The sequence below is a fragment of the Rhopilema esculentum genome, chromosome 12 (genome assembly GCF_057945365.1).
Source record: "Rhopilema esculentum isolate cy_ngs chromosome 12, ASM5794536v1, whole genome shotgun sequence".
In the NCBI taxonomy this organism is placed as follows: Eukaryota; Metazoa; Cnidaria; class Scyphozoa; order Rhizostomeae; family Rhizostomatidae; genus Rhopilema; species Rhopilema esculentum.
The window spans coordinates 4,246,873-4,273,256 of record NC_142826.1 but is presented as its reverse complement, the minus strand read 5'-3'; the positions used below and the strand labels follow the sequence as shown (position 1 = coordinate 4,273,256).

Sequence of the window (26,384 nt, the reverse complement as noted above, 5' to 3'; positions counted from 1 at the left end):
CTTGCTGTCATTACTGTCAATTTGATTTTATTTCTGTGTTGATAGAACGGCTATATTGTTGAACGATAGATTTCATCTATTGTTAGATATCTAACTGTCCTGGTAAGTTTTTGACTGCATCGAAAAAAACCTAGACTATTCTTGGAGGGGTGCGGTAGAATTATGACCCATTTGGAAATTAAAGTACAAATGTCCGTATACCCGAATTGTCCGTATACCCGAAAGATTTAGAGCAAAGAAATTTGACCGCCGCACCGTTAAAACCAACAGAAAGGACGCAAAATTTTTTAGATAAAGAATTTCATCGACAATTCTCATATGAACCCTCTTTTCAGTTGCTTTTGGTGGAAGATCTGAAACTTCTGGTGCAACGTTCAATGGCAGAATAAGCAGGTTTTTTGGTTCTGTTCAAACTTCCTTCAAAGTTTGGCTAAGATGTGCATTCATTATAAGGTATAATGTTTTAAAAGTGTATAGATTTTCAGATCTCTAAGGTTTTGTCAACTGTTAATTGTCATTTGCAAGGTTTTGCATACATAAAATTGAAAACATAAAAGTAAACTTAAGCATATTGCTAGTTTTCAATATGTTTAATTGATATTTTATTTTCAATAACATCCAGCAAATTTGGGCTGGCATATTAAGGCAAGCATGATACATCAGTAATGGTGTGAGGTCACGTTCATATTTATGGCAGAAACACCGCAATAGGATTCGGCGACCGACAAAGAACCTAAACGAGAAGAAGAATTTATTTCGATGCATATATATTAAACGTTATTGAAAAGAGAGCTTGCCAAGATTCTTTGGAACACCTAGCGAAATCCCAAAAAAAAATGATAAACCGCTAGAATCCACTTGACCCACTTCAACAGAACTGCTGCTAAATGTATCAAGGTCAATTACGAAAATATGATTTCTTTTCATTTAAATGAACTGTAATTGTCAAGTTATAGCACCTTCCATCTAGCTTCGTTAGGTGGTTTTCGTAGCAATATGTACTTGTATTTCGAAAATTTTGAACTGCTTACAGTTTTTTAACAAAATTTTGATATTAGGTCGCTTCTACGAGGGTTTGCTTGTAAAAGTACGTGTATGGTATTGGAAATTGGCATTAGGGTTAAACAAATGTTGACAATGTTTTCGTTGCCATTGGCTAGGAAAACATTTAACAATGAAACAAGCTAAATTTATGCCTAGATGTCTTACGAATGGAAACTACCTTAGACGTCACATACAAATCTTCTTTATAAGGTTACAAGGACAGTATATAGGTGAGCAAAAGATAATGACTACCACAGGGAAAAACGAAAAGCTAAATTTCACGATATATATTACTACCAAAGGATGTTGGCAAATCGAAAAGCCAAAATCTAGAAAATTGTCCCTCTTTTCTCCGGACAATCTCTAAGCCCTAATACCCAATACCTAAAAGCCTTCCGCAGAAAAACAAAGAAACAAAGCCAGGGGTTGGGTTGTTGCACATAAGTTTGTTACATAAGTTTGTTTTGTTCTCATTGCTCGTCACTACGGTTGTCGACCTGGTGACATCCAAAGTTTTGGGCTTTGACCTTTCATATTTGATGCCAGGCAAAAACAGCCGACACTGCATAACAACACGAAGTGACCAAAAAAACCAACAACTGCCACTAACATTGTCCATGTACCCATCCAGAGTCTCCATTGCAGAATACCCGCCCATGATTTTGTGATAAAGATGAACAAACGAAAACCTAACGATATATCAGTAATATTTCAAAGGTCAACTTTCTCTCTCTTATAACATTGGAGAAATCAGACTTTTTTGTACAATTCGTGGAGTTTTTATTATATACAGGTCCACATCAGCCATCTCGAGGCTGCCACTTTTTAACCCACGTAAACAAATTAATTATGACTGCTCATTTCTAGATCTTCTGATGGAATTGCTAGATCTTAATACACATCACTGTATTGAAGATGAAAAGGAGAATTACGTGTTTGATTTAAATAATTTGGCGATGTCTCAGTTTGCTTTATGCTGGGTAAGTAATATTGGTAGGAATAGTAGCTGACGATTTTAATGAATTTGCTGAGGTTTTTATTGTGCTATGTTTGAAAAGAATCGCCATGACCTGATCGGGGGAAAAGTAACTTTATAAAATTTAATAGATGCCAAATTTACAGTATTTCCATTATGTCTGCAAGATAAGCGCCATCGAGACAACATTGATGCATTGTAAACAAGATTTTATTGAAGAGATTACGAAATGAGAGCAATTCTTAAAATGCTTTCTTATGCACCAACTTAAAATATGGTTAGACGGCATAAATAGTTTCAGAAATTCCTAAAAAGCCTTAATATCCCATTTACTTTTGCGACTGCATTACTGGCTGCAAGGCGACCCCATAATGTCCTTGCAGCGTGCCGTTCTTCCGCTAAGTCGCAAAGACAATTAGAGTGCAACAGATGCAGACCGCGGAGCCATGTAGATTTTTGCGCAGGAGCCTCGGATCACGAGACGTGAATTCAAAGCGCTGTCAAGCAAATGATTATGACGAGAAATATTGTTTTATGTAATTATTTCAAGTATATTTTAAGTCCATTATTTCGTGGGAAATTAAAATCTTTTGTCTTCCATTTATGTTGATGATTCCGGTGGAATTCCACAAATTAATGCAAAGCTAATTAAACTCTTAGCAGTTAGTGACACTAAAACATACGCTTCTCCTTTGCCTCTGCCCAATTGTGTATCTGTTCTAAGCCTCGTGTGAATGCTTCCCAGATCCTTCTTAGCCTAGGAATCCATGGCAAGCCGGAAGATGATGTTCAATGTAGTTCTAGATCAACTTAGGTCATCTATCTCATTTTAGCTTCATAAAAGCTAATGCTGTCAAATTTTCATTCTAGAAAATATCCGTACCGAAACTGGCTCGTGGTCTCTTATGGCTGCGTTGTTTAGTCTACCACTGGATAATACCGACTTGAGGTGCTTTGTTCAGCCTCGGTTTCGCACTGTGAAGGTACTACTGAACGTGTGCTCACTGATACCAATCTTAATAAATTATGTAATAATCTCCCTTTCAGCTGATGTTTCATGGATTAGCTTAAGTTCTGAACAGGGCATCCTGGCATTTCATTATACGGCTGGCGATTTATGCCCAGCTGTTCAGCGCTTTATAAAGAGTGTTTCAATATATTAACCTTTTTGCAACCTTAAACGCATTAATATTCACTGAATACACTGAGTGACATATCTGCGTAGGAACGCAAACCTGATTTAATTCCATACCCGGTTCTTAATAAGATCAGCTTCGTTTTTACATAATACGCAATCATTCGGCCTTTATATTTGGATATTGATTTAGTTAATACATAGTTTCATTTCTTCTTTAAATAGGATATTCGCTCCTTAATATGACAACATTAAATATGCTTCAATTAAGAAAATCAATTTCTTTTAATCCGCAAGACTTATTTTGATAATATTACTCAGAAACACAAGGGCTGCAAAGCAAATGATGTTTCTGATTCTGAAGTTGGTGTTTTTAAAGATAAAGCATATGAATTGATAAGCAACTTTTATTGAGCCTTTTGTTGTTGTAGCTATATATTTCTAGAGCAGAGAATTATTTCTTTCTTCCTTTAGTACTCCAATTTCTCAAGGAATTTGAATAATTTTCTTTAAAGAATCCCACGGACTGATAAATATTCCAAAGTGTTATTGTTTCTAAACCTCTGCTAGAAAACATAAAATAACAGCAATTTTAACACCTTATTCAACTGGAAACCTTGTTTTTGTGTGCATTTGTAATTCTCACCAATATTTAGATGCTGCTGGTGAACTTTCTTCATCGATTGAACAAAAGTATTGTTACACAGACACAAGAAGGTCTATTTTTGTGTAAGTATCTTTTTGGGGTTGACAGCCTCTTTCTTTTGGTTCCGAAAGACGAATGTCAATAATTCTGAGTATGCGATATTTTGATAAGGGATGTTGATATTGACCAATGTCTAGGTATATTCAAAACCTTTCTCTTTAAAAAAATGTTTATACTGAAATCTTTCTGGGAGAATCATTGCAAAGTTTCAATCTTTCATTTTAATTTCTTTGTAATGTCGCTGCTTTCTAAGACTACCTTCTAAGTAAATTGAATTCATGAAAAATCTGTGTGTATCAGATTTTCTAAATTCCCTTTATTTAAAATTCACAGAAATATAGCAGACTATGCAATGTGTCAACACAAGCTCCATGAAAAAAATTAATTGGGACAAAATTAAAGCTTAAAATTAAGAACGTACTCTGACCAGCTTGCACTCTCGATGCCGAGAACGAACTTTTTGCTGAAAAAAATCAGAAAATTAGCAAAGTTTAATCAAAAATAAACATGTAGTATAAAGCTTTATTTGACCTGGTTGCCACAAAGGATAAGAAGTTCTTTTTCAAAATGAAATGTGACGTAATCATTTGTAAGCGATGCCCGGTTGATTGTTGATGCAATACAGTTTGATGTTCTATCGACTATTTGCAAAAAATTATTTCCTTGCAATGCCAGCAGTTTTAATTCATTTCAATAAATTTTCTGTTAATGTTTCATGAGGAGTTTAAAATACAGAAAATTTAAGGAGTTTTACTTTATTCTTCTCTAAGGAGGTTATCGTAAAACGCGAGATTTATGGTGGTGTTTTACACCGGACCTCTATTGCCTTTGGGTAGGAAAAATACGAATTCGAATATAAATACTTTGCATAAATATGAAAATGTAGTTTATGTAGAATATTTACAAAATCTGAATGTAAATTTATTAAGGAACAAGATAATTATCCGGTAGCTTAATGACAGTTTCTAGTGGTTTGGTCCAGTGGTTTGGTCAAATATCTCAGGATGTAGCGGAATTTAGCTTTTTAATTTATAATTTAATCGTTTCATTTCAAATGAATTATATTTCGGTTTATGATTTATTTTGAGCAACAACAAGTTCATCTTGATACGGCGTGACGAAACTAGTGTATGTAAATCATTTTGTATACTAGTGTATGGTAATCTTCCAAAATGTCTAAACCTTCCTTCGATTTCTGTAAAGTTTTGCTTTTATAAACAAAGGCATGTGTAATTTACTCAAACTTCGCCCAATATTTTATATATCTTTGATTTGTAAAAATCTTTTTATTGTAACGCTTCACTGCCTCAGGCCAAAGTCCTTGGCCTCTTGATCTTATTTTGAAATACGGTTCCAGTTTGAAGTAAACCAGTTTATTGCTTTAGTGAAACACGACTTTTCGGCTTGATTTGTTGAAATCTAATAAACTCTTTTATGTAGAATGTAGGTTGTTGCTCAGAAACTCCATTGGATGAAGGCCAATGTTGACTCGCCAAGTACATGTTGTTAATACTCTGCTAATTCAATTTGATACATAAACTGACATCTGCCAGTGAAAGCAGTGAGTAAACACGAACTTAAGATTTTAAGGTGGTTTGCGAGTATCGAATTCCTTTTGTGTCTCTTTCTAATCGTGTTTGCATTGACATTAGACTTACGAAATATTTAGCAAAAACATGTGCGCCAAAACCAACAGCTAAATGTAATAGAAAGTGCCATCTCTATGTGATGTAAAAGTAACATTTACTATCAACAGCAGAGAGAATGAATATCACTATTTTGCCGACCTGTCTTAAAGTGTTCGATGCAGTATAGGCAGAACTGTACACGCTTCAGTGTATAGAACAACACGACTCTAAGTTGCAACCCTGAGTTTCACGCTTACTGCGATCATCAGGCAACTATAGAGGGATGTCTCTTATTGGGAGATTTTTTGGTCATGCCCTCAATAATAGGAAATAAATTTTGGGACAAAATTAATGTTGTTGGGACGCGCCCTTTAATGGAGGTTCAAATATTTGCAGAAAGCCAGCTACCAAATGTGATTTCAGAATATTACCGTTTGGCTTAGAGATTTTTTTCTTCTTATTCAATTATTTTTTTTATAATCGTTATTTTCTCTGCAGAAAGTATCGATGCATTGAGTGGCAGTTTCTATATCAAAATATTGATTGCAATTATACAGCAAATCATGTAACAAAAAGTATTGTGAAGTTATTATCAGTTGTTACTTCAATATTTTGCCTCTTATATAGATTATTGTTCGGAATATTGAATTGAAGTATTGTTTTGTATAACATGTAGAAAATGTAAAAAGAAATAATCAATAGGGCGAGTGCATAAAAATCTCAATTCGAAATGAAAAACAAGTTATGTTTTGTATATATTTGTCAATCTTCTACGGTTATTTCTACGAGAAAATTTTGTTGTTCGCGACAATATGATCATATTAGGCAAGTAAGGAATAGATTAAGGAAGTGTTGATGTCACAAATAGACTTTTTGAATTTTGATCTCATATCCTGAAAAAGCATCATGAAATACCCCTAAATTTGCAAAATCAGTTGATTTTGTTACAAATTTGCTGAGATATGGCCACATGAGCACAGGCTCTTGCCCCCTCGAACCTCTGTTATTTGGTCTTGGCTCATAACTTTATGAACCAGGCCAGAATAACAGTAATCCGTTAGCAAACTTGAAACCTTTCATTGGCCATATCTCATCGACTTTGGAACATATCTAACTAATTTTGCATATTGAGAGGTATTTTATGCCGTTCTTTCAGATTATGTCGTCAAATATAAGAACTCTAAAAATGATATTTGATGACGTCACACTTCGGTACTCTATTGGTAAAAAGGAGGGAAACCCAGACCTTTCCCTTCTAAATTGTGACAGCGCTGAAATTGGATCTTAAACTTAACTCAGTTAAATTAGAAGGTTGCTTTCATAAGTTGAAATAAATCAACAAAGACACCTTACAACTCAACCAAATTAGCATGTATTTTCTTTCTACTTTTTAAGAGGCTTTACCTTTAAAAAAGACTTGCTAAAAAAAGTTCAACTTTACTGCAGAAATATTGGATCTCTGAAATATGAAAAAGGCCATGCTACTGTTCAAAAGAATTCTCGAAGCATTTGTCTTCCCGTGGGTTTGTTCAATATTCATTAACTGATGACATACAAATAGAAGGTAAGTTTGAATTTTATTGTTTATGTCCTTTTATGCAGTATTCTATAGTATGTTTTGGCGAGATGTAAGCAAGATGATGAGATTTTTCTTCAGGTTTATGAGAGAAATTTCACTGGGCTGTTGAATGAAAGGGTTGTTGAATTTCCCATTTCAAAAATATTTACCATTTCAAAATGTCTTATTAGGCGCAGACTTTGATGTTTCTTTCTGAAAATTTATTTTGAAATCCCAAGAACTGTTGAACCTTGTATTTCAATATTCCAATTAAATAGGAACTAGGAATCAAGGGTTTAAATTCTTGATCTACCAATTTTTGCAGATCTAGTTTTCTAAAATTGTCTGTTAATTCCGCAGAAATTGTCAATTAGACTTGCATTTTTGCAGCTCTATTCAATGTTTTAGCTTTTTTCTTAATCACATTTACTCTTTATAAATGAGAGCTTAAACATGTCTACTTAAAAGATGCTCCCTCTATAACACAAGAAATGTTCATCTTAGATTTAAAGTAACTGTTAATTTTGAAAAGGAATTTTCTACATAAATTATGACATTTGCCGATTCATTCGGCACTTGTCAATCATGTGGATGATGAACATCACTTTTATATCAGATGATATTGATAACACTAAGCTCAGCAGTCTAGTACTGTCATGACAATCATCACAGAAAGTTAAAAGAGGCGCTCCAAGCTCAAAATGAATTAATTAATTTTATCATTGATCGTTATTGTTTTGGTAGAAATTAGCTTTGATATCATGAGAGAAAAACAGCGGCGCGCAGGCAGAACCGACAAGCAATAGAATCCTTTGGGAGGTTTGTTTATCAAAACTAGAATCTGTTTAGTCTGCATTCGATTGCTCTGAACGGGAATTTAGGATATCCAAGTTGTTCAATAGTACATGAAAACTGGATTAGGCAAGGAAAAAGGAAAGCTTTTGAAGGCGACAAATCACGCCTTTGTACTCGTATTACATCTGCAGTATTTAAGTCCATTAGCTTGGAGCTACAGAGAAATCTGTAAAGCTACCGACAAAAGAAATAATGATAATTGGCGACTTGATTGCAAGCACCTCAAGTTAGGTGGATTTGCAAGGGTCAACGCAATTGAAAACGGCCTAGCTTCATTAAGTATCAAGGCTAATTCTCCGTTTAAACGTATCAACACATTGCTTACCAAAATAATTTTAGGAGATTGTGAAAAATTATTCACACTATTGCATCAAATCTCGCTTGCTAATTATGGATTACATGATTGGTAGTTATCCGATGTAGAGATCAACTTGCCTGCTTTCTATGGACGTGCGACTTAGCTAGAATTAAAAGGTTAAACCCGTGTTCAAGTTGTCGCATCCCATTTTGTCTGAACCAAATTTGAATGCAAATTAACTGTGATTTTTCTTTGGGAAAATTCAATTCCCCAACTGTTTCTGCATCGGATTTCCCAACTAACACGCCCAGTAGCTTTCGCCTCTTCTTTTTAGAAGACGCCAAAGAACAGTTTAAATAAACAGTTGATTCATTCCCTCAACTAAATTCATTAATCACGAAAAACGCTGAGAATTTACGATATGGAGGAATAGGTCACTAAAGCTGGTGAAATGTTTAATTTCGTCAGGAATAGATGGAATCGAACGGTACAGAAATACCTGTGCTTCTACGTCATGCAGACGGTTGCTATTTGAAGCTCATTTTAAAGTGCGTTACATCATATTTAAGTGTTAACCGTAAATCTTAATGCCGTGTTATAACATTAAGTCATATCGAATGAAAGGTGGTATTGACGTTCCATTCGCCCATTTTTTTAAACTAAGGTGATTTAGGGCGAATAATGAAAAAATAAGAAGTTTTGAGCCAAGTGACACGGCTAATCGATCGCTGAATCAAAGAGTCAAGAATTTTTATGAACTTATAGTTCTAAATTTTTAGAAATGCTTCAAAAATTAGTTCCTTAAGAAAAAATTTAAATATTTTCATTGATTTAGACGTTTTTGTGAGTATGGCTGCTTGTCTAAATTATCTGTGTGACATGATTTTCTCTTAAATATCTTATTTCTATTCCCTTTTCAAAGGTCTTATTTCAGTTCCAATCAACTCAATTTTATTGTAACGAGTTATGTTTGTTTATATTAAAAGCAAAGGTAGCTCATGCAGACTAAAATGTGCTTCTTTATCCTTTGCGGGAATATCTGAAAAGATTTTTGTTACAACTTCTACCTCGAGAATGTTCATTTTGAATGGTAATTTTGCGGTCTTGTAACTCAAATCCTTCTTCAAACCTTTTGCACTGTCAATACAATTTTTAAAAGCTAATTTTCTGTCTGCGAGGAATGCTCTTGCTTTCTTACCTGAGTATACAGTCAATTTGATTACAAAAATCGTATGCAACTAAATTTTTTTCGAAATACAGTCTTTATTGTCGGATATATATTTTAGATATAATTCTCAGACCAACAAGAAAAATACAAAATTCTATGGAACATTTTTAAAAGTAAAATGTAGGGGGGATATAGTTGTTCTGCAAGGATAATTGTTTTCGCTTTGGCAACCTTTGTAGAGTGGTATCACAGATTTGAGATACTGGTTGTTCTGCATCATATCATGTCGTGCAACTTGGTAACATCCAATGGAAAGGTAAAATATAAGCAAACATTGCTTAAGAGATGATTAAATATTTAAAAGAATCTCTGATAAAATTGTTGTTAAAAATCGTCCAAAAACAAATTGGAAGTTCCTCTCTATATTCAAGTTTTCAGCTTGCTTTGGCCTAGGACATAGCATACTTGTATGCAAAAGGTCCGCAAGAAATCTTGTCGCCATGTCTATACAATGACGTCGCAAATGACGCAATCAGCTGATGCTTATGTAACATTATCATCGTGAATAGATCAATAATTTAATTGTGTTCAAAGCAATAAATTGTTTGGCATATATTTCAATGAAGTCGAGCTTATTAATTGCCACCCGCGCAATACGTTTCTGCTGTTTTTTTCCAACTTTTCTTCACTTTCGTTTGACGACCAACCTATTACTGCTCGAAGACCTGGGGCCACACAAAATGTTCAACTATTTTTGCATTCCTTTGGAACATTTTCGCGTAATTTTCTATTGAAAACAAAGTCATCGACGCATTTTCTGGGCTCCATGAGTCGGCCATCAACGTTGATGACTTTAGAATTGGACGAGTAACCTTGGCAGCATGCGAAGCTCGACTTGGTTTGCAGATGGAAGAAGGCTTGTTATGATAAACAAACGGCGTGATGCATCCAGGGTTTAGGGATTTGTCCTGCAGTTTTTGAAGTTAAAAAATACACTTGGAAAAATTCCGTAAAGTGGAGCATTTTTATCTTTTTATCATTAAGATTTTTTCTAATGAATATCTAGTAACAGACAGGCTGATTTTTTCGAGGTGAATTTTGCACCGAATTCGCTACGAATTCGTTTCAAAGGTCTCTTTTGGTTTCCACGAGAGAGCGAATTTTCTGCGAAATTCTATTGGGATGTTACCCAAAACTAAAAGTTAAGGCGCTGATTTTCAGGACATCACGCATTGCGAATGTTTATAGAATGTTTTTTCATAAATCAAGCAAATTTACCATGAAATGATTGGCTATCAGCTGCTGCGAAATATTTCACCGCAAAAAAGTAGAACTCTTTTCACCTTCTTGCGAATTTGTTGCAAAATCAAAAATAAAAACTGCGCATGCCTAGATTTCTTCGCCAGCGATTTTCGCCTCATAGAAGTCAACCTTAATGATTTTGTTCCAAAGTTTATTCCTGCTGTCAAAGTCCTGTACGAGTTATTTCCGGACAGCGGACGTCTCATACAACGGACAGCTACGCTAGTTCCTCCGGTTTCCCTTCAATGAAGATTTCACTGTATTGCCAAAAAGATTTTCCATTCTTCAAATTTCTTTAGGAAGCGAATTGGCAAGCGTTTCACAGGAAAGTAGGGAGCAACAATTACTATTGAAGCACGTTTATTGGAGGATTAAGCTCCTTGCCAAGACGTAGAAGCAAATCATTAAAAAGCGATCTATGAAAAGTTTAAAGTTAGAGTAATGTTGGGAGAATGGTAAAGAAGCAAACAAGAATACTTTTTGGCCTATTTTCCTGTTTGCATTGGATGAATATCTTCCTAGGCACGATTTAGAAAACTTCAGCGATTCTTTATCTTATCTGATTCTAAAATACAATGTTTTGAAAGATGAAATAATAGAGAGGAAAGAAATCTTGGCACATCAATTTTTTTATTAGATGTTGGCTTTTTTCCAGTTTGTTGCAGAAGCGACACAAATTAGATAATTCTATGGTAAGCCCGTGTATTGGTTGTTCCTCATTCAGACACTACAAATAGACCATCACTGATAACATCTAGAATCTGTTGTAAAGCTAATAAAAGACAATGAGCAACGAGACATAACGGGTAGGTACAACTCCAGACAAAACGCACAGGAGCACTATGTAATTTGCTTCCTATACACTGTATCTACTTTGAATTGATTTTATTGCTTTATTGTCGGAATATCAATTTATATGGATTACAGAAGCATTTTTCTTATCTCTTGTCGACTTCACTTTTCAAATTTAAGCCCTCTAATTGCGAAAAACAAGTCTCCGCAATGGAATTAAACTGTATTGAAATTAATTCCCAAAAGAGAGATGCAAATTAGTCCATCCAAATGCGCCATCTTTGACGTTTATTGTATTGTCAAGGCAACAAAAGATCTCGTGAAAACGCTGCCTCTCGTGAAACTTGCTGAGCTGGCTCCATAAGCTCTGCAAGTGCTCTAAAAGTACTGTGTTCGAGAAAGGTCCACTCGACATGGAATTTATTCGATTCTCCTGGAATCAAAATCGCAACTGATTAGTACCAGGAGATCACAAACACGACATCGACTTGTTTATACGAGTACTGCGTAGGAACGCAGGCTCATAAATGACCACACAGTCATAGCCCTTGAACAAGAAAGACCTTATTGAATCGGTAGACTTGATCATGGGAGATTCCTTTGTTTTGTCTTTGAAAACAGTACACAATAAATACGACAGAGAGGCGATGTCGGCAGCATGGGATGGGAGTAGGTTCAATTAGATCTTCTCTCTCTGTTACGCCGCTTCATTGTCTTTGTATTGTTCGGCCAATGAAATCTTTGCCGTTTGAGTAACTGTCTTAAACAGTGGGACACACAATTTGATGAAATGATGCTGCATAGCTCTTTTAACCGCGGCCCTTTTGTGAACTTAATTGCCATATATCAGAATATATCGTAGCATTCGACGATCAAGGACTCGCCGCTGACCGTCTGGTCGTACACATCTGGAGTGAAAAGGTCGTGGTAAAATTAAGAGAAAATCATAAAAATTGGTGAGTGACACCACTTGATTCTCAGTATGTTGTAGACGGAACAGAGAGCACTAAATGGGGAGTTTGATGTATCTTCTTGGGTTGCTAGTAAGATTAGCACGGATTAGTAATCTTAAAAGAATCAATCTTAGCGCTTTTTAAGCTGGTAAGAACTTCAATTCCATCACAGATAAATTTATCTATTGTATAACCATAGCTTATGCTACAATCTCTTGTGCCTGTGTGATTCGAGTTTAATGATTTATCTTAGCAACAAAATTATTAGCAAGAAACCGATAGTAAATCTTCTTTAGTGAGCACTGTTAACACTGTTAAGATGATACTGCCTATAATTTCGTCTGATATTGGCTACAGAATGGTCTCCAGGAACCTCCAATGCAGCTGCACTACATCTGTGTTCACGATAAGCTCTCTCTCTATTAATAAGTAGATTTTTTGTTGCATTAAGAAACATAGCATTCAGAACGAGGAACAATTATTATGCCAAAAGTTAATACCGTAACCCAATGCCTCGATTGCTGAATGACGTAGACTGAAAATGAATGTTTTTCTCACAGAAATATTGATCTGTTTTCCTTCTAAAAGTGTATGATAAATGTCTTTTTAGATTTTTGCCAACTTTGACTACCATCTAAAATCGTCCGATTTTAAAAAGTTTTTGCTGAAATATTTTTCTCTTCTTAACCACGTTTCACATTTCTCCAGTCTATCGGAATTGTTAGACATCGTCAAAGAGTTTTACATCATAGCGATGATAATTAAGTTATGCTTGTAAATGGAATACTAATTTGTTGCGGGATAAGACGTCATTTCATGCAAAATTTTCTATATTTTTTAGATTTATTAGTTGAATTGTATGTATGCCTGAACAGATGCGGCGTTTATGGGTGCACTGAAAAATTATTTCTTTTTGCATGAGTTACAGAACACTGAAACGCTTTATTGTATTTATATTGTTCATGGTAGTGTCACTGCTTTACTTGTAAAATTGAAATAAAGTTGACTCATCCCAAAAAGGATTGTTGTCAGGATAGTATTCTGTCTGGAAAAGTGCTTGACTGGAAAAGACTAATGGCTTGTTGTTGCCAAATTGTCTGTTTGTTTTCGCGGAATCTTTTCAATAATTTAAGCCTGGTTACAACTAATCAATCCATTTGTATTTTGTAACTTAACTTCCAAGTATTAGACCCAAAGAAGCACCAAAAGCACTCTCCGCATAGCAAATTCATTCCTTTCGTGTAGTGCTTGCAAAGGGGACTTGGCTTCTGACAGGCGTGGGTTTTCATCAGCTTTCACTTGGACTGGCATGAAAAGGCACAAGCTCGCAATAAAAACGTTTTTCCGTGCGATTGTTTGAGTGTTTTGAACGGCCGTTTTATTTCCGTCTTTTCCAACTGTCAAGGTGTATATTTGATGTTTAATTTCTAAAATGCAATCAACTTAAAAATCAAGTGTACAAAAATAACGTTTTATCCACATGATAATCAATTCCTATCAAAATATAAAACAGCCTAAAAAATTCTTGATCTATCTTCATGGCAAGAAAAGCATCATTTATTATTCTCCATTTTTGTGTTTATTTTCATCTTTTGCTAGAGAGTTGAAATATTAGTCAGCCATTCTTCGAGTTTAGGCAGCCAAGAAGACTTCCGAGCTTTAAACACCCTCAGTAGCACATCACATCAATGCGAGCGTGTACAATGTTACTTCTCTTTGCTCAAGAATGTGAAAATTTATCTATCAAGTATTTGTATACTTGCTATACAAAACGAGGAGCTATTTTGAAACATAGTAGACTTACAATACGAATAGCGGAGCTATTTTAAAACATAAAATATTTCTATTATGTGCATGACATTGCCCGCAAACCTAGTGAATGGACATGTTTTATTTGTAAAAACTTGTGAAATGGAAGGTTTTCAATCAACCTTGAGAAAACAGAAACCATAACAGTTATTGAGCACTGATTTAAAAATAATCTTGAAGGTTTTTCTTGCAAATTTTGCAATATAAAAATTTTAAATGGCGAGAGCTACTTTGCCAAATCTGGCGCCTGATGATGCTTGAAATCTCCACTCTTATTGTTCAGAGCATAGCCGCCACCTACATAAGTGCTTTGTGCCCTTGGAAATTTTCAGGAGGGGGCTCGGCAATCCCCGAAAACTCTTTAAAAAAGCCAAAATGAAGAACAGTTTCTCCATATGAGAAGAGATAAACCAAAATTAGCTTTCAAAAGTCGAGATTTTTGATCAAGATACTTTTCTAGTGTTCACTTGTCGAGATTGATTAAATTTTGTGCCACCTCATGTAAAATCAAAAGTTGCTGCCTATAATTCGTGGGAATGGCGCTGGCCAGACTTTTCTTAGAATAGGGCCTGGCTTCTTGAAACAAACAAAACAAGGCAAAACCTTTTGAATGTGCCATATTCAGGGGGATTTTTGTTGCCTCAAACCCATATGTTAAAGAGTTAAGCAAAACCCCTTTGTACATATCTGCAGAAAAGTGCAGGCAATCGCATAATTTAAAAGGGGAGGGCGTCAGTAAATTGAGTTTATTTTGAACTTTTGTAAAGGGACTGCTGCTGCCTTATTCTGTTTATTCCGTATTTGTTTCTATTCAGAAATGATGTATTATTTGCCAATGATTTTCCATGTTTTTGGTTTGATTTACTGTACTGACGTTCGGCACGCTCTAAAGTTTACAACCAGCCAAAGTCTTACTGCTCATACCATCAGAACAGCTCTTATCAAGATTTGTTGATAAGAAGAGGTCAGCTAAAGTTCAATGGAAAATTTGTTTGAATTGCTTTCAATTCGACTGATATGAGAGTATTTTATCCAAAATTTCTTTGGTACTTTAAACAAAATCCTTGTAACTTGATAAATGTCTCTTACACAGTTTGCGTAACTTGGCAATAAGCGGCAATTAAATGGGTGAGTGGATGAAAACCGATTTGATCGTAAAATTTCAGTGTAGGTGTCCAAAAACTTTGCCAAGGAGTACAAACCATTCTATGGTGCAGACTTATTGGCTCCTTAAACAGTTTATGTTTGCCAATCAGCTTTTATAATGATATAAAATGGGAAATTTTATGCCTGTTAGAAGTAGTGATTTTGTACTCAGTGAAAACTCTTTTGCCATCTTTGGAGTGACTATGATCACCTGTCCCTTCTGTTATGCCAGCTCAAGTCTAAGACAGTCTGTATAGAACTCGTCTTGCAAACACGGCTTAAAATGCTCACCTCCGGGCTTTCTGTTTGCTTCTCATGTAAAACAACCTCAAATGTTTCAATAGAAACGCTTTTTTATAATTTGTCTGCAGGACAAACCTTCTAGCTCGAAGTTTCTCTGCTTCGAAGTTGGATGGATCTCTTGTACCTTTTCCCTGCTTGCTGATCATAAACAAAAATTGAAGTTCAAAATTGAGATCTTCAGTTACGTTAAGTTGTATATGATAATATTGAGCGATGTTAGGTAATTGTCGATATACGCAACCTGTTTGGTGACTCCATTAGTTGTGTTTGATTGTTTGTATCCCTAGTTGTTTGCTTGATCAATAGTAAAAGTGCTAATTTGGCTCATCTTCTCATCGGTTTATCTCATTGAGTAGTGTACCCGAGCGCATCAGAAAGATCTAAAAAAGACCCCTTTTCTCTGACTTATATGTGAACTTTTGATACTATTTTCACTGAAATATAAAACTAGTTGATGATAAACTTTGTAAAAAACAGCAAGTGAACAGGAGTTCCTGCTCTGCTACACTATGATTCTGTCACATTATTTATCTGAAACTGTACTCATTTAAGATTGCTGAAGTTTAGTAATGTGATTTATATTTTTATATGTTTATAGGCTTTTCTGGAAGGGTGATAAGTAGAAAAAAAACATTGTGAAACAAAAGTACCAAAATTTTTATGATTAAGTTGCAAGTGACCTCATACATAATTATGTCTTTTCTTCGCAATGTTGCATTGAATCGAATCAAACTGAGGATGTGCTTCTTCCAAAGAGTCTTGGTTGAATCTTGGCCTTGGTTGAAAAACACTGATTTTTTCCAAATTACAAAAAGTACTCTTTTTTCTGAGTTTCAATGTTCTAGTTTTGAGGAAAAAACAATTTTCTTAGAGGTTTTCCGGAAGAGCTTGGGTACACCTCTGAATGAGAGAGTGGACACGCCAGGTATACCCATGATTCCAGGGGTTTTGATTTTATAGATGGAATTTCATTGAATTGTTACAACTCACGAGTAACTTTTTCACAGATAAAAGGATTGCTGTTCTGGTTAAAAATTTTAAATCTTTTCTTGGAAACAGCCGATAACCTTTAAATTATGAGTGTTTTCTTTTGTTTCTGGGGATTCTTATTGAAGGAATTTATTTATGGAATTGTAAAGCCGAACTTAATTAAAAACAATACTTTATCACCACTAAAACATTATCTAATGAAAAAGAAGCTAAAAGCACTGTAGAAATTAAAAAAATACGTAATTTTGACCGAAACAACGAAAGGAAATGTCAAATTTTACCGTCTGCCAGACATTAGACTGCAAACCTTTTTTGAAAGGCATCGATTCACCAAAGTTGACAAACTTTCATTATCGTTTGTATCTGAGTGGACATTTTTGAAAAATGAAATTATTGAAAGAAAAGAAAATCACTCTACAATATGATGAAAAGTCCTCATTAATTAAGAAGTTTAACAAAAATGTTTGGTGAATTTTTTAAAAGCAGTTCTTTTTATGATATTTAATTGTTGCTGTCATTTCAATTTCTTTCTGCGGTTGTGAGAATATATCGCCGTTTAATACTGATCATTGTATAAATTGCGCCTTATTTAAGATCACAAAAGATTTTTTGCCTTTTTTTAGTTTTTTTGCAGTTTCATAGTTTTTTTATACGACGTTTTATTTAAAGTATGATGGAATTATTTCCAAGGTGGGGCACGGTATCCAATATCCTGAGTCGTAAGTGCTAAACCTCAAAAGCTATTTGATGGAAAATACAATGGGCAGTTTCAGGGTAGAAAGACCCGCGAGCTGACTACAAGAAGAGGCGGTTATTAGGGCAAAGGACTCTAGTCTCCTAATGCCCTAATTTTGTGCCCTAATGCCCTAACAGGACGGCTTTGCGGCAATTTTGGGAATATCAAACCTTAAGCTTATCAAAAATTTAAATCAAACTGCTTCCCTATGTGCTAATGATGCTTAGTTTGTATACCATAAGGGACATCTTCCATAGTAAAGAGTTAGCCAATCTAACTAGCCAAAACTAACTAGCCACTTTAGTTAGCCAAAAATGATGCATTATCTTAACTTTTGAACCAGTTCCGTCGGAAAGAAATTCATTTTGGGGGGGGGGGGGGACTGTCCATTGTTTTCTTTCTCATCCAGTATACCGTTATAAAGGAAACATACTACAGTTTGATAATTATTGGGGGGCTCCAGCCCCCCGGTTCCGATGGGCCTGTGAACAGCCACTTTCTACTTGTTTAGTGCTAAACATTAGTATGACACTTTATAACAGGAGTGTCTTAAACTATCATTTGAGAGGGTTTTTAAACAACGCTGCCTGACTTTGATAAACGTTTTGAAAATAATGTTTATTGTGATAAAATATCCATTTACAGAAATTAAGTCTCTGTTTTTCTATGTCGTCGTTAAGCTCTATCATACTTTGTTTTAGACATCTTTAGTTATGTTTTCAAACCTAAGCAAGAGTTTAGATAAAATAATACCTATTATGCAGTTATTGGTTTTCTGTACAAAAATTTGCAATCTAAGAAGCCCTCTTTCCAAGAGATTCACAAGTACTAGTCATCAAGAAGGTGTTCAGCAGAGGTATTTCTGTGTTGAAGTCAAAACCGGTTCTCGATGTCTTTAACACAGAATAATGTTTGCCTAATCCCACTCTGAAGTGGGCACTGTGAGCAAAGGAGCGTCATTTTCATTTTTAATACATTTCCAAAACTCTTCTGTGCAGTATATTTGTTTCTTCTTTTAAGCACTTTGAAGTGTATAGCAGCCGGTAGAGTGAATTTCTCCCATCTCATCCACCGACCCTCGTGTATCCCCAACCCTACAGAATGACATATCTCTTTTTAGTTCGTATCAATGAAAATTGCGCGTCATACATTACTCTGGCCTGTTTACTGTTGGTTAAGTTGCCCTTCAGCTATTTTTCTTTGCTTTTACTTGAGAGTGGAGCCGCGTTTATATAACAAAAATATGTAAATACATGTTAGTGAATGGCTATAGAATATAAACATCATTATATTACGAAATCTCTTTTTGCATAAGGTCTCAACATACTTTCTTTATCGAGATAATTTTCATTTTCTCAGAAACGTCGTACAAATAACATGTCTGGAGTCTTCTGTCCCGTCATGCCTTTCGAGATACCCACGCTGACACCACAAGGGACTCCCTCTTCGATTTCTTCTGGATGCGGTAAGTCAAGTTTTAGAAAAACATTCTTGAAGGTGACCTATTCTTAGATTGTAAATACTTACTTAAAGCTCTCTAGTTATATATATATATATATTAAATCATTGTTGACTGTTCTATTTTGAAAAGAGTCAAAAAGAAGATGGGTATTTGCTTCTAATTTTTCGTATAGAAAAAGTCACGGCTTGCTTCTTTGGTAAGCCATAAATACATAACGCTACCTCTCTATACAGATTGAGATTGGTTCAAAGGTATTTTGATTCGTGAAAACTTACTTTTTCTTTTTGAGAAGTTTCTTTATTTAGAATATTTCAGAAATACCTGCAACTAAAGAAAGTGATACAGATAACTACAATGAAGGAGATAACATTTTCCTTTTTTAAAATGTTTTGATTTTTTCTGGAAACCAAAATCTCAAAATTAACACTGTAAACCATAATTGAAAAGATTTCTTAAGTAGCAATTTTGATATAATGTCAAATCAAATTATGACCAAATCAAAGTTGTCAAAAATAAGAATTACCGTCTTTGTATAATAGCTTGAATTTTGTCATGGCTGTCAAGTCTTAATTGGTCTTGCGGTGCTTAATATTGTTGTGTATGGATCATCAAGTTTTAGCCATTAATAATTGCCTCCAAGTGATCAGGAACATGTCAAGGAGACACTGAGGCAAGGAAATTCTAGAAAGTTTTAGATTAATGATTAATATATCTCGTTTCCTGAAGAACTTCAGTTAAACAATCTCATCAGTTTTAAACAATGATGAATGAATAGTGGTTGGATTTCAAATGTGAAAAAGGAATTTATGTTCTGGGATTTGGACGCGCAAAATTTTGAGGCAACGTATCTTTTGAATGTTATTACCTGACGTCCGTAAATATCAACCAAGAAAGTGTCCCAGGCAAGAAGAGAGTCTAGCTTCATTAACTTAAGTGTTCTGGGCACTAACTTTCAAGAGGTATTTTTCCATATAGTTGGTTGCCAGCCAAGGAGGATAGGATTAATTAAGTTTGGATCGAAACCGCGATTTGCTGTTAGCTGTGAAATTGCGAACTGATTTCTAGATAGCAGCCGGAAGATTTTACACTAAATAAAGTGTAGAACGCGAATAGTTAAAATCAAAATCATAGAGAATGATATAGCTTCAGATAATCAATGAGAAAGAAATGTGTATTGCATCAATTTCTTTAGGGTATTTAAGAAGATGTATACCTTGTTTTCACGCATGAATATGCCCTACTTAGTGGGACATATAATGCAAAGTGGCTGCTTTCTCCAGTCTAGGAATATTGTTTTTCAAGTCATCTATAGCAAAAGTGCGAACTAGGTCTGAGATGCAACTTGAAAATGTGCAGGATAACAAAAGGATTGAGCAATCACTATTTTTCACCTGTATAAACAGCTTTTATCTTGCCTTTCAAATACAGCTTGCTCACTAAGAAAAAAGTATGCTAGATTTTAGCTTAGGACTTATTTTCTGTTGTTTCTATTTTCAAAAAGTCTTTTTCTTTACATACATATGAATGTATAAGATAATTTTGCATATATCATTTCCGCCGATTTAACATCCAGACATCCATTAAAACTGATAAAATTGTCATTTTATTGTATCATATCGGATAGATTTTCTTTCACAGCTTAGAAAAAGAATTAATATGGACAACAAATTAAGAAATGTTTGTTTCTGGATGGGTGATACCTTTGGCTACATTGTTTGATGCATATTCTTATAGTAATTTCTTAAGCCGATAAAGCCGAAACTTAGTAATATCTACTTAACATTGATTGAGAATAGAGAGTAGAAATAGTGATGGATGTGAGAGGATCTAACAGAGATTGAATGAAAGCAATGTGATAATGTTAAGCCTGCTTTAATCCATCTGATTGATGATTCCCTTTTGTTGTTCGGAAACTGTAAAGAAACCAGCAGCAACCAATTCGCCTGAGGCGGCTAGAAGCTCAGTCGAGCACTGTGTCCTTAACTGCCTTGCTGTTTGTCCTAACATTGTTTATGTTGTTTTGAAGCCACTGTTATATGATGCATTTCCAATGAAACAAGGAGTAGACATTTCATAATATAATGATGAAATAATTGCAATTCTGTTTGAGAAAATGGCGCACAATGCTTTGGTACATTATGATGAGTATGGTTCATGAGCCATTAAAAAACAATTTACGGTCTTGTAAGATGTGGTCTAGAAACGACAGCTAATTTAGTAAGTTTACGTTTAGGCGCTTTCTCTTTCCGGAATCCTTTTTTGAAAATCAAAACATCGTGCATGTTTATATAGGCCAGCAAAGAACTCGTATATCATAGACCGTATTTATAGAAAGTTGACTGTGTTACTACGAGAAAAATGACTGTTCCCATTATAAAAGTGGCTGTTGCCATTAGGAAAGGATTGTTGCCATTAGAAAAGGGGTTGTTGCCATGAGAAAAGGGATTTTTGCCATTAGAAAAGGGGTTTTGCCATTAGAAAAAGGTTCTTGCCATTAGAAAAGACGTTTCTGCCATTAGAAAAGACGTTTCTGCCATTAGAAAAGACGTTTCTGCCATTAGAAAAAGGTTGTTGCCATTAGAAAAGGGTTAATGCCATTAGAAAAGGGTTGTTGCCATTAGGAAAAGGTTTATGCAAAAGGGTTGTTGCCATTAGAAAAGGGTTAATGCCATTAGAAAAGGGTTAATGCCAGTAGAAAAGGGCTGTTGCCATTAGCAAACGTTTCTTAACTGCCAGGGACGAAGCTGCAGGATTTACTTGTGTGAAGATTGCTTTAAAAAATTTGCATCACTCTCTTTACCGTCATGTCGCAAGATCACCTTTGATGTGTTTCTTTAGTCGTGAAATGAAACTTTCATTCCGTTGTTAGCCAGAAATTTCTTAGTAATTCTTACACGTTACGCAGAGATATTTGATAAAAATATAGCTAATGACTTAAAAAGACAATCGTTCTTGCTATGCAAAGGCCTTTCACATGTTTTGATATCGTCATGTTTGTGTGCAGAAGGCTGATAGACAGGTGCTTGGTCATTCCTTGTTTTATTTCATAGAAGAGAAGGGCATATCTATCAAAATGTTTAGCTTGCGTTGTAAAAATCTTAGCGAAAATTGAGATTTTTTGTTTGCGACACAATTTGATTGTCTCCTGTAGGCATTTCTTACAAAGATTGTTTTGAAATCTTGATGACTTCTAAAAACACGAGCATGCAGCATAAGATAACAGAGTTTTCATTACACTTACACTTTCTGTCGCTTTATTATCTTTCTGTAATCAACACTGATATAGGCATTGACTTACTCCATAATAAGAGTTGTGAAAGCCGGACAAAAGGATGAATTCAATATTTATGTCCTAGGTCACCAATGTATGCTCTGTTTGATATTATGCCAATGTAAAATAAAACATCCGAAAATGAAGAATGACTGTTTGTTTTATGAAATCAAAAAATGGCGCTTGACATCACGTTGATACAGCGTGCAGTGATATGGGCAGTTCAATTGATTTTTTAGCCGAAAAGAAAAACTGTTGTCTTTTAATTATTAGTCTCTTCTTCACGCAAAATGGTGTCAAATGCCGCTGACTTTTGGGAAGTAAGCAGTGCTAAAATATCAAGTATATTTCATCTCAGCTAGACTTCTTTCATTAAAATTGTAAACTTTTTTCAGAAATCTACCCAAAGTGGATAACTTTGCCCCATAATTTGGCTTTTAATCCAGGTGTGCATCAAGAGTTCCTTCTATTTTCCGTTTTTGCACAACGCTGATATATAATAGCCTGGTATGAAGATGTATCTCTGGTGGCTTGATAAACCAACAAATGATTCAGTTGCAGAAAGAAATCCTTTTAGATGCTAATAACTGACATTTTCAATTTTCCAATAATTTCACGCTAATGTTATTTCGTCTGTTTCTGAAACCTAGGAAAAGCAATAGAGAAATGAAATACGTTTTTTATGCTTAAATGATACCGTTATTTATTTGATTTGATGCATTTAATACTGGTGTTTTCACAGTTACACTTCACTTACACAGTTACACAGTCTTCTTTAACCTTCAAGTTTCTTGTATAATCATTATTGAAAGTTGACTTTTACTCATTATTAAAGATTAGATACATTTTATTTATAACTAGCCCTATTGATTATTTTGACTTACTGAAGAAGCTCACTGACCTGTCGTATATTGCTCGTTGGCATATAGACAGAACTGTACCGATTTAGCCTGACAATCGCATTAAGCGTAATGCTTAGAGTGAAAGCCTTAAAACTTACAGTTCTACACATCAAGGCATGACTAAACTTATGTATCACTTTTTTTTAAATTTCATTTTTCTTATTTGCCCATTTATTTTCGTAATGGACTTTAAAATTTGGAGTTTTTTCTCCAGAAAACCTGAATCAACCTTGTAATTGTTGCGTAAATTTATTCGTTTCATCTCTTAAGGTGTGCCAAGAAAGCATAGACGAGAACGAACAACATTCACCAAAGTCCAGTTAGAGTTACTTGAAACCCTGTTTTCGAAAACCCATTACCCAGATATTTTCATGCGAGAAGAAGTGGCCAATAAAATTGGATTACCGGAGTCACGTGTTCAGGTGAGCTGTTGTCTCTTTTATGATCTGACGTGTCCTAAACTTTCTGGTAGAGTTGAATGAAGGGGTTAATGTACGAGTCTCCTCTAAAGCCATCATGGACTACACATTTTTATACAAAGGTGTTTTATTTAAACTTCAGTTCAAAGAAAAGACTACTTATTGATACAATAAAAACTGGAAATTATTCATTTAAGGAGAAAAAAACTAACAAAGATTACGATAATGTCTTAGTAATTTATGTTAGCCATTAGTTATTTTGAAGTAGAGTTATAATTTAGATACTAAGAGGTATATTATTACCATCATCACATGAGTGGCATTTGTTCTTTCAGAATGAATAAGTTAAGCTGGGAATGGACGATAAAGAAAATCACATTTCTGGGTCAATACTTCATTTTCAAATCACTTTCGACCACAATTTTGCTCAGATTTCTATGAAAATATAAAAACTAAGACGATTTACCCATTACTAATCAAATTTATGAAACTTCATGGCAAGAGAACTAACAATGCCGCCATGCCCTAAATTTGACCTGTTAAAAACGAGAATTTGGTCTTTTAGATCATGTGCTGGCTTTAATAAAGTGGATCGCTTAATAGAACAAAGTATATGAATACTTTAAATTAGATTAGGCTAGATAAAACGTTGCGATTAAAAAGAGATTACGTGCCGCAGAGAGCTGCGATTATTTTAGTCTTGTACTCCTATGCTCCGAATTTTCAGTGCTAAATGGGGTTCCAAAGAAGAATTTGAGTTATTTTATTTGTGAATTCTAAAACCGGAATAAACAGTGGATTATCTCTGTATCTTCGGATATCCAAAAAGTAGAAAAAAGTGCCCTTGTTGTAAATAAGCGTGTTTGTTTTGTCTTCAAACGAGGAAAACAAAGACACGCATCGCATTGATTTTTGCATCCAAAGAAGGTATTGATACTCCAAACTCGATTTCAACAGAATTTAAGTCCTAAATTGTAAACCAAGTAGTGTATTTGAAAAGGTGGAGGATGTGCATGTACAGTAGTAGCTAGTGACGGCGAAAATACTTAGCAGTTTTTCTAAATGTTGAAACATGTCTAAATGTTTGCAAATGTTGCTTGTGTGTTTTGTGATATTCATAAACCCGCGAGTCCAACAAATACTTTGCTATAATTTAAAGGATTGTGAAAATTAATCAGCTTGACTCTGTTTCCTTAAGCTGACATTGTACTTCTTTTTAATTCAATTTATTAATAATCAATGAACAATTTTTTTTTCGTATCGATGCTAAAAAATTAATAGCTTTCGAGAATTTTTTTAACAGTATCATAATCTCCATTGCTTTGTTTTTACAGATTTTTTCATTTCATTCATTTTTACCGACTAAATTCAATTCCAAGCAAAATTGAGCTTTGTTTGAAAAAATTGACGTCAAGGAATTCAATATTCTGTTATTATATTTGGCAAAATTTCAATTTTAGCTTCCTGGTTTATTGTTCGAAATATTTCAGGATTTTTATTCCAAATAAAGCTCTCATAATATTTTCTTCAATATGCGATCAGTTCCCATTTGTTGCAAACACCTATTAATATGTATTTTAATGCCTTTAAACAGATCTGGTTCAAGAACAGAAGAGCTAAATATCGTCAAATAATGAACAAAAAGAACCCAAGCAAGGAGAAGAAGCAGAATCCGTACCAATTTAGGCCCAATGGAATGAACGGAGTAATGCCACAGCAACTCCATCACCAGAGCGCCTACTGGGGACCGCCAGCAGGCTACCAAGGATTCCCTAGGCCTCCATCTGCAATGCATACTCAGCTTTTCAAACCGCCATACAGTGCTGCGACCGATCCAGATCATCAGCGATTATATTCTCGTGAATTCGCATCACAACTCTCAGGACATTCACCTGGTGCGCCCTTCTGGCAAAGTAATGTGCATACATCAGAAAGAAACTATTATTATCCGGAAAGTGGACCTACGGGCTCCTATTACAACGGAGAGACACTATCACCCGAGTATTATGGAGCTAGTATGTAATATTTTAGCGTTTAATAATTGTATATAGATTGATTTACAAGTAATTTATTATTACTTTTTTAAAAGGATGGGTAAGATATCAGGTGGTTGTTTAATAGTAATACGAATAGCCTCCCAATTGCTACTGTGTCAGGCCATTTTTATGGGTAGCTGTTCAGCTATTATAGCAATTGTAATAACCCTATCTTCTTTTGTATCAATCTTAGTACATATTGACCAGTTAAGAGGCTGGCTTTCCGGTTTGTCAGTACTTCGACATGCCCTGCTAGTTTTCGTCATATATTATTTTTATCGAACTCAATGTCTAATATGGTACAATTTACAGAAAAAAAAACCTGTGTTTGTTAATCAGGGAGCAATCATATTGCTATTTCGGCAAACAGGAGATTTATAAAAATCTGCTTTTAACATATCGGAAAAGTGCCCCACATTCTTCCATCTAGAGCGAGGTTTTCTATGTCGTCATAAAACCTGAGATTTAGCGTGGCCACACGAGAATTTCTTATTTTTACCCGTCCGTGAAATATTTTTAGGCTGTAGGAAAGTAAATGCATTTCTCATTCAACTTAGGAAACCTATGTACATTTTGTATTTATTGTACATTAATTGATACGGCTAGTTTGCTTCATCGTTGTTGCTTATGACGTATTGCCACAACTAGGACCAGTGTCCATTTTCTTGTACCACTCTTGCGCACTTTCTCTAAAACCAAATTGTTGCAAAATATTTTTATCCAAATCAGTTCAGGTAAGTTTTATTTAAAGTCCCCAAACATGCAATTAAAAAACAGGTAAGTAAATAAATATAATGACAGTTATAGCATATAACTAAAAATGCATAATCGCTGATAACAATAAAGGTTATTTAAGCCCGATTGTCGGCCGTACAAATTTAGACACGAAAAAGGT

At 34.8% G+C, this 26,384-nt stretch overlaps 1 protein-coding gene across 4 annotated transcripts; it reads left to right on the top strand.

Annotated features, from left to right (window-relative positions):
* Positions 1 to 325: 325 nt before the first annotated feature.
* Positions 326 to 26,139, top strand: LOC135681342 (cone-rod homeobox protein). Of its 4 annotated transcripts, XM_089111803.1 has the most exons (9): positions 326 to 453; positions 1,912 to 2,024; positions 2,891 to 3,003; positions 3,812 to 3,884; positions 5,988 to 6,064; positions 6,936 to 7,053; positions 18,759 to 18,864; positions 23,305 to 23,456; positions 25,048 to 26,139. In XM_089111803.1, exons 7-9 carry the CDS (start codon positions 18,777 to 18,779, stop codon positions 25,474 to 25,476), a joined length of 669 nt encoding a protein of 222 aa, XP_088967929.1. In that variant the 5' UTR covers positions 326 to 453; positions 1,912 to 2,024; positions 2,891 to 3,003; positions 3,812 to 3,884; positions 5,988 to 6,064; positions 6,936 to 7,053; positions 18,759 to 18,776; the 3' UTR covers positions 25,477 to 26,139. The 4 variants fall into 4 exon arrangements, with proteins under 4 accessions (XP_088967929.1, XP_065051839.1, XP_065051838.1 ...); XM_065195767.2 differs by lacking the exon at positions 326 to 453 and having other exon boundaries at positions 1,910 to 2,024; XM_065195766.2 differs by lacking the exons at positions 326 to 453; positions 1,912 to 2,024; positions 2,891 to 3,003; ... (1 more) ...; positions 5,988 to 6,064; positions 6,936 to 7,053 and adding an exon at positions 11,893 to 12,418.
* Positions 26,140 to 26,384: the final 245 nt, after the last annotated feature.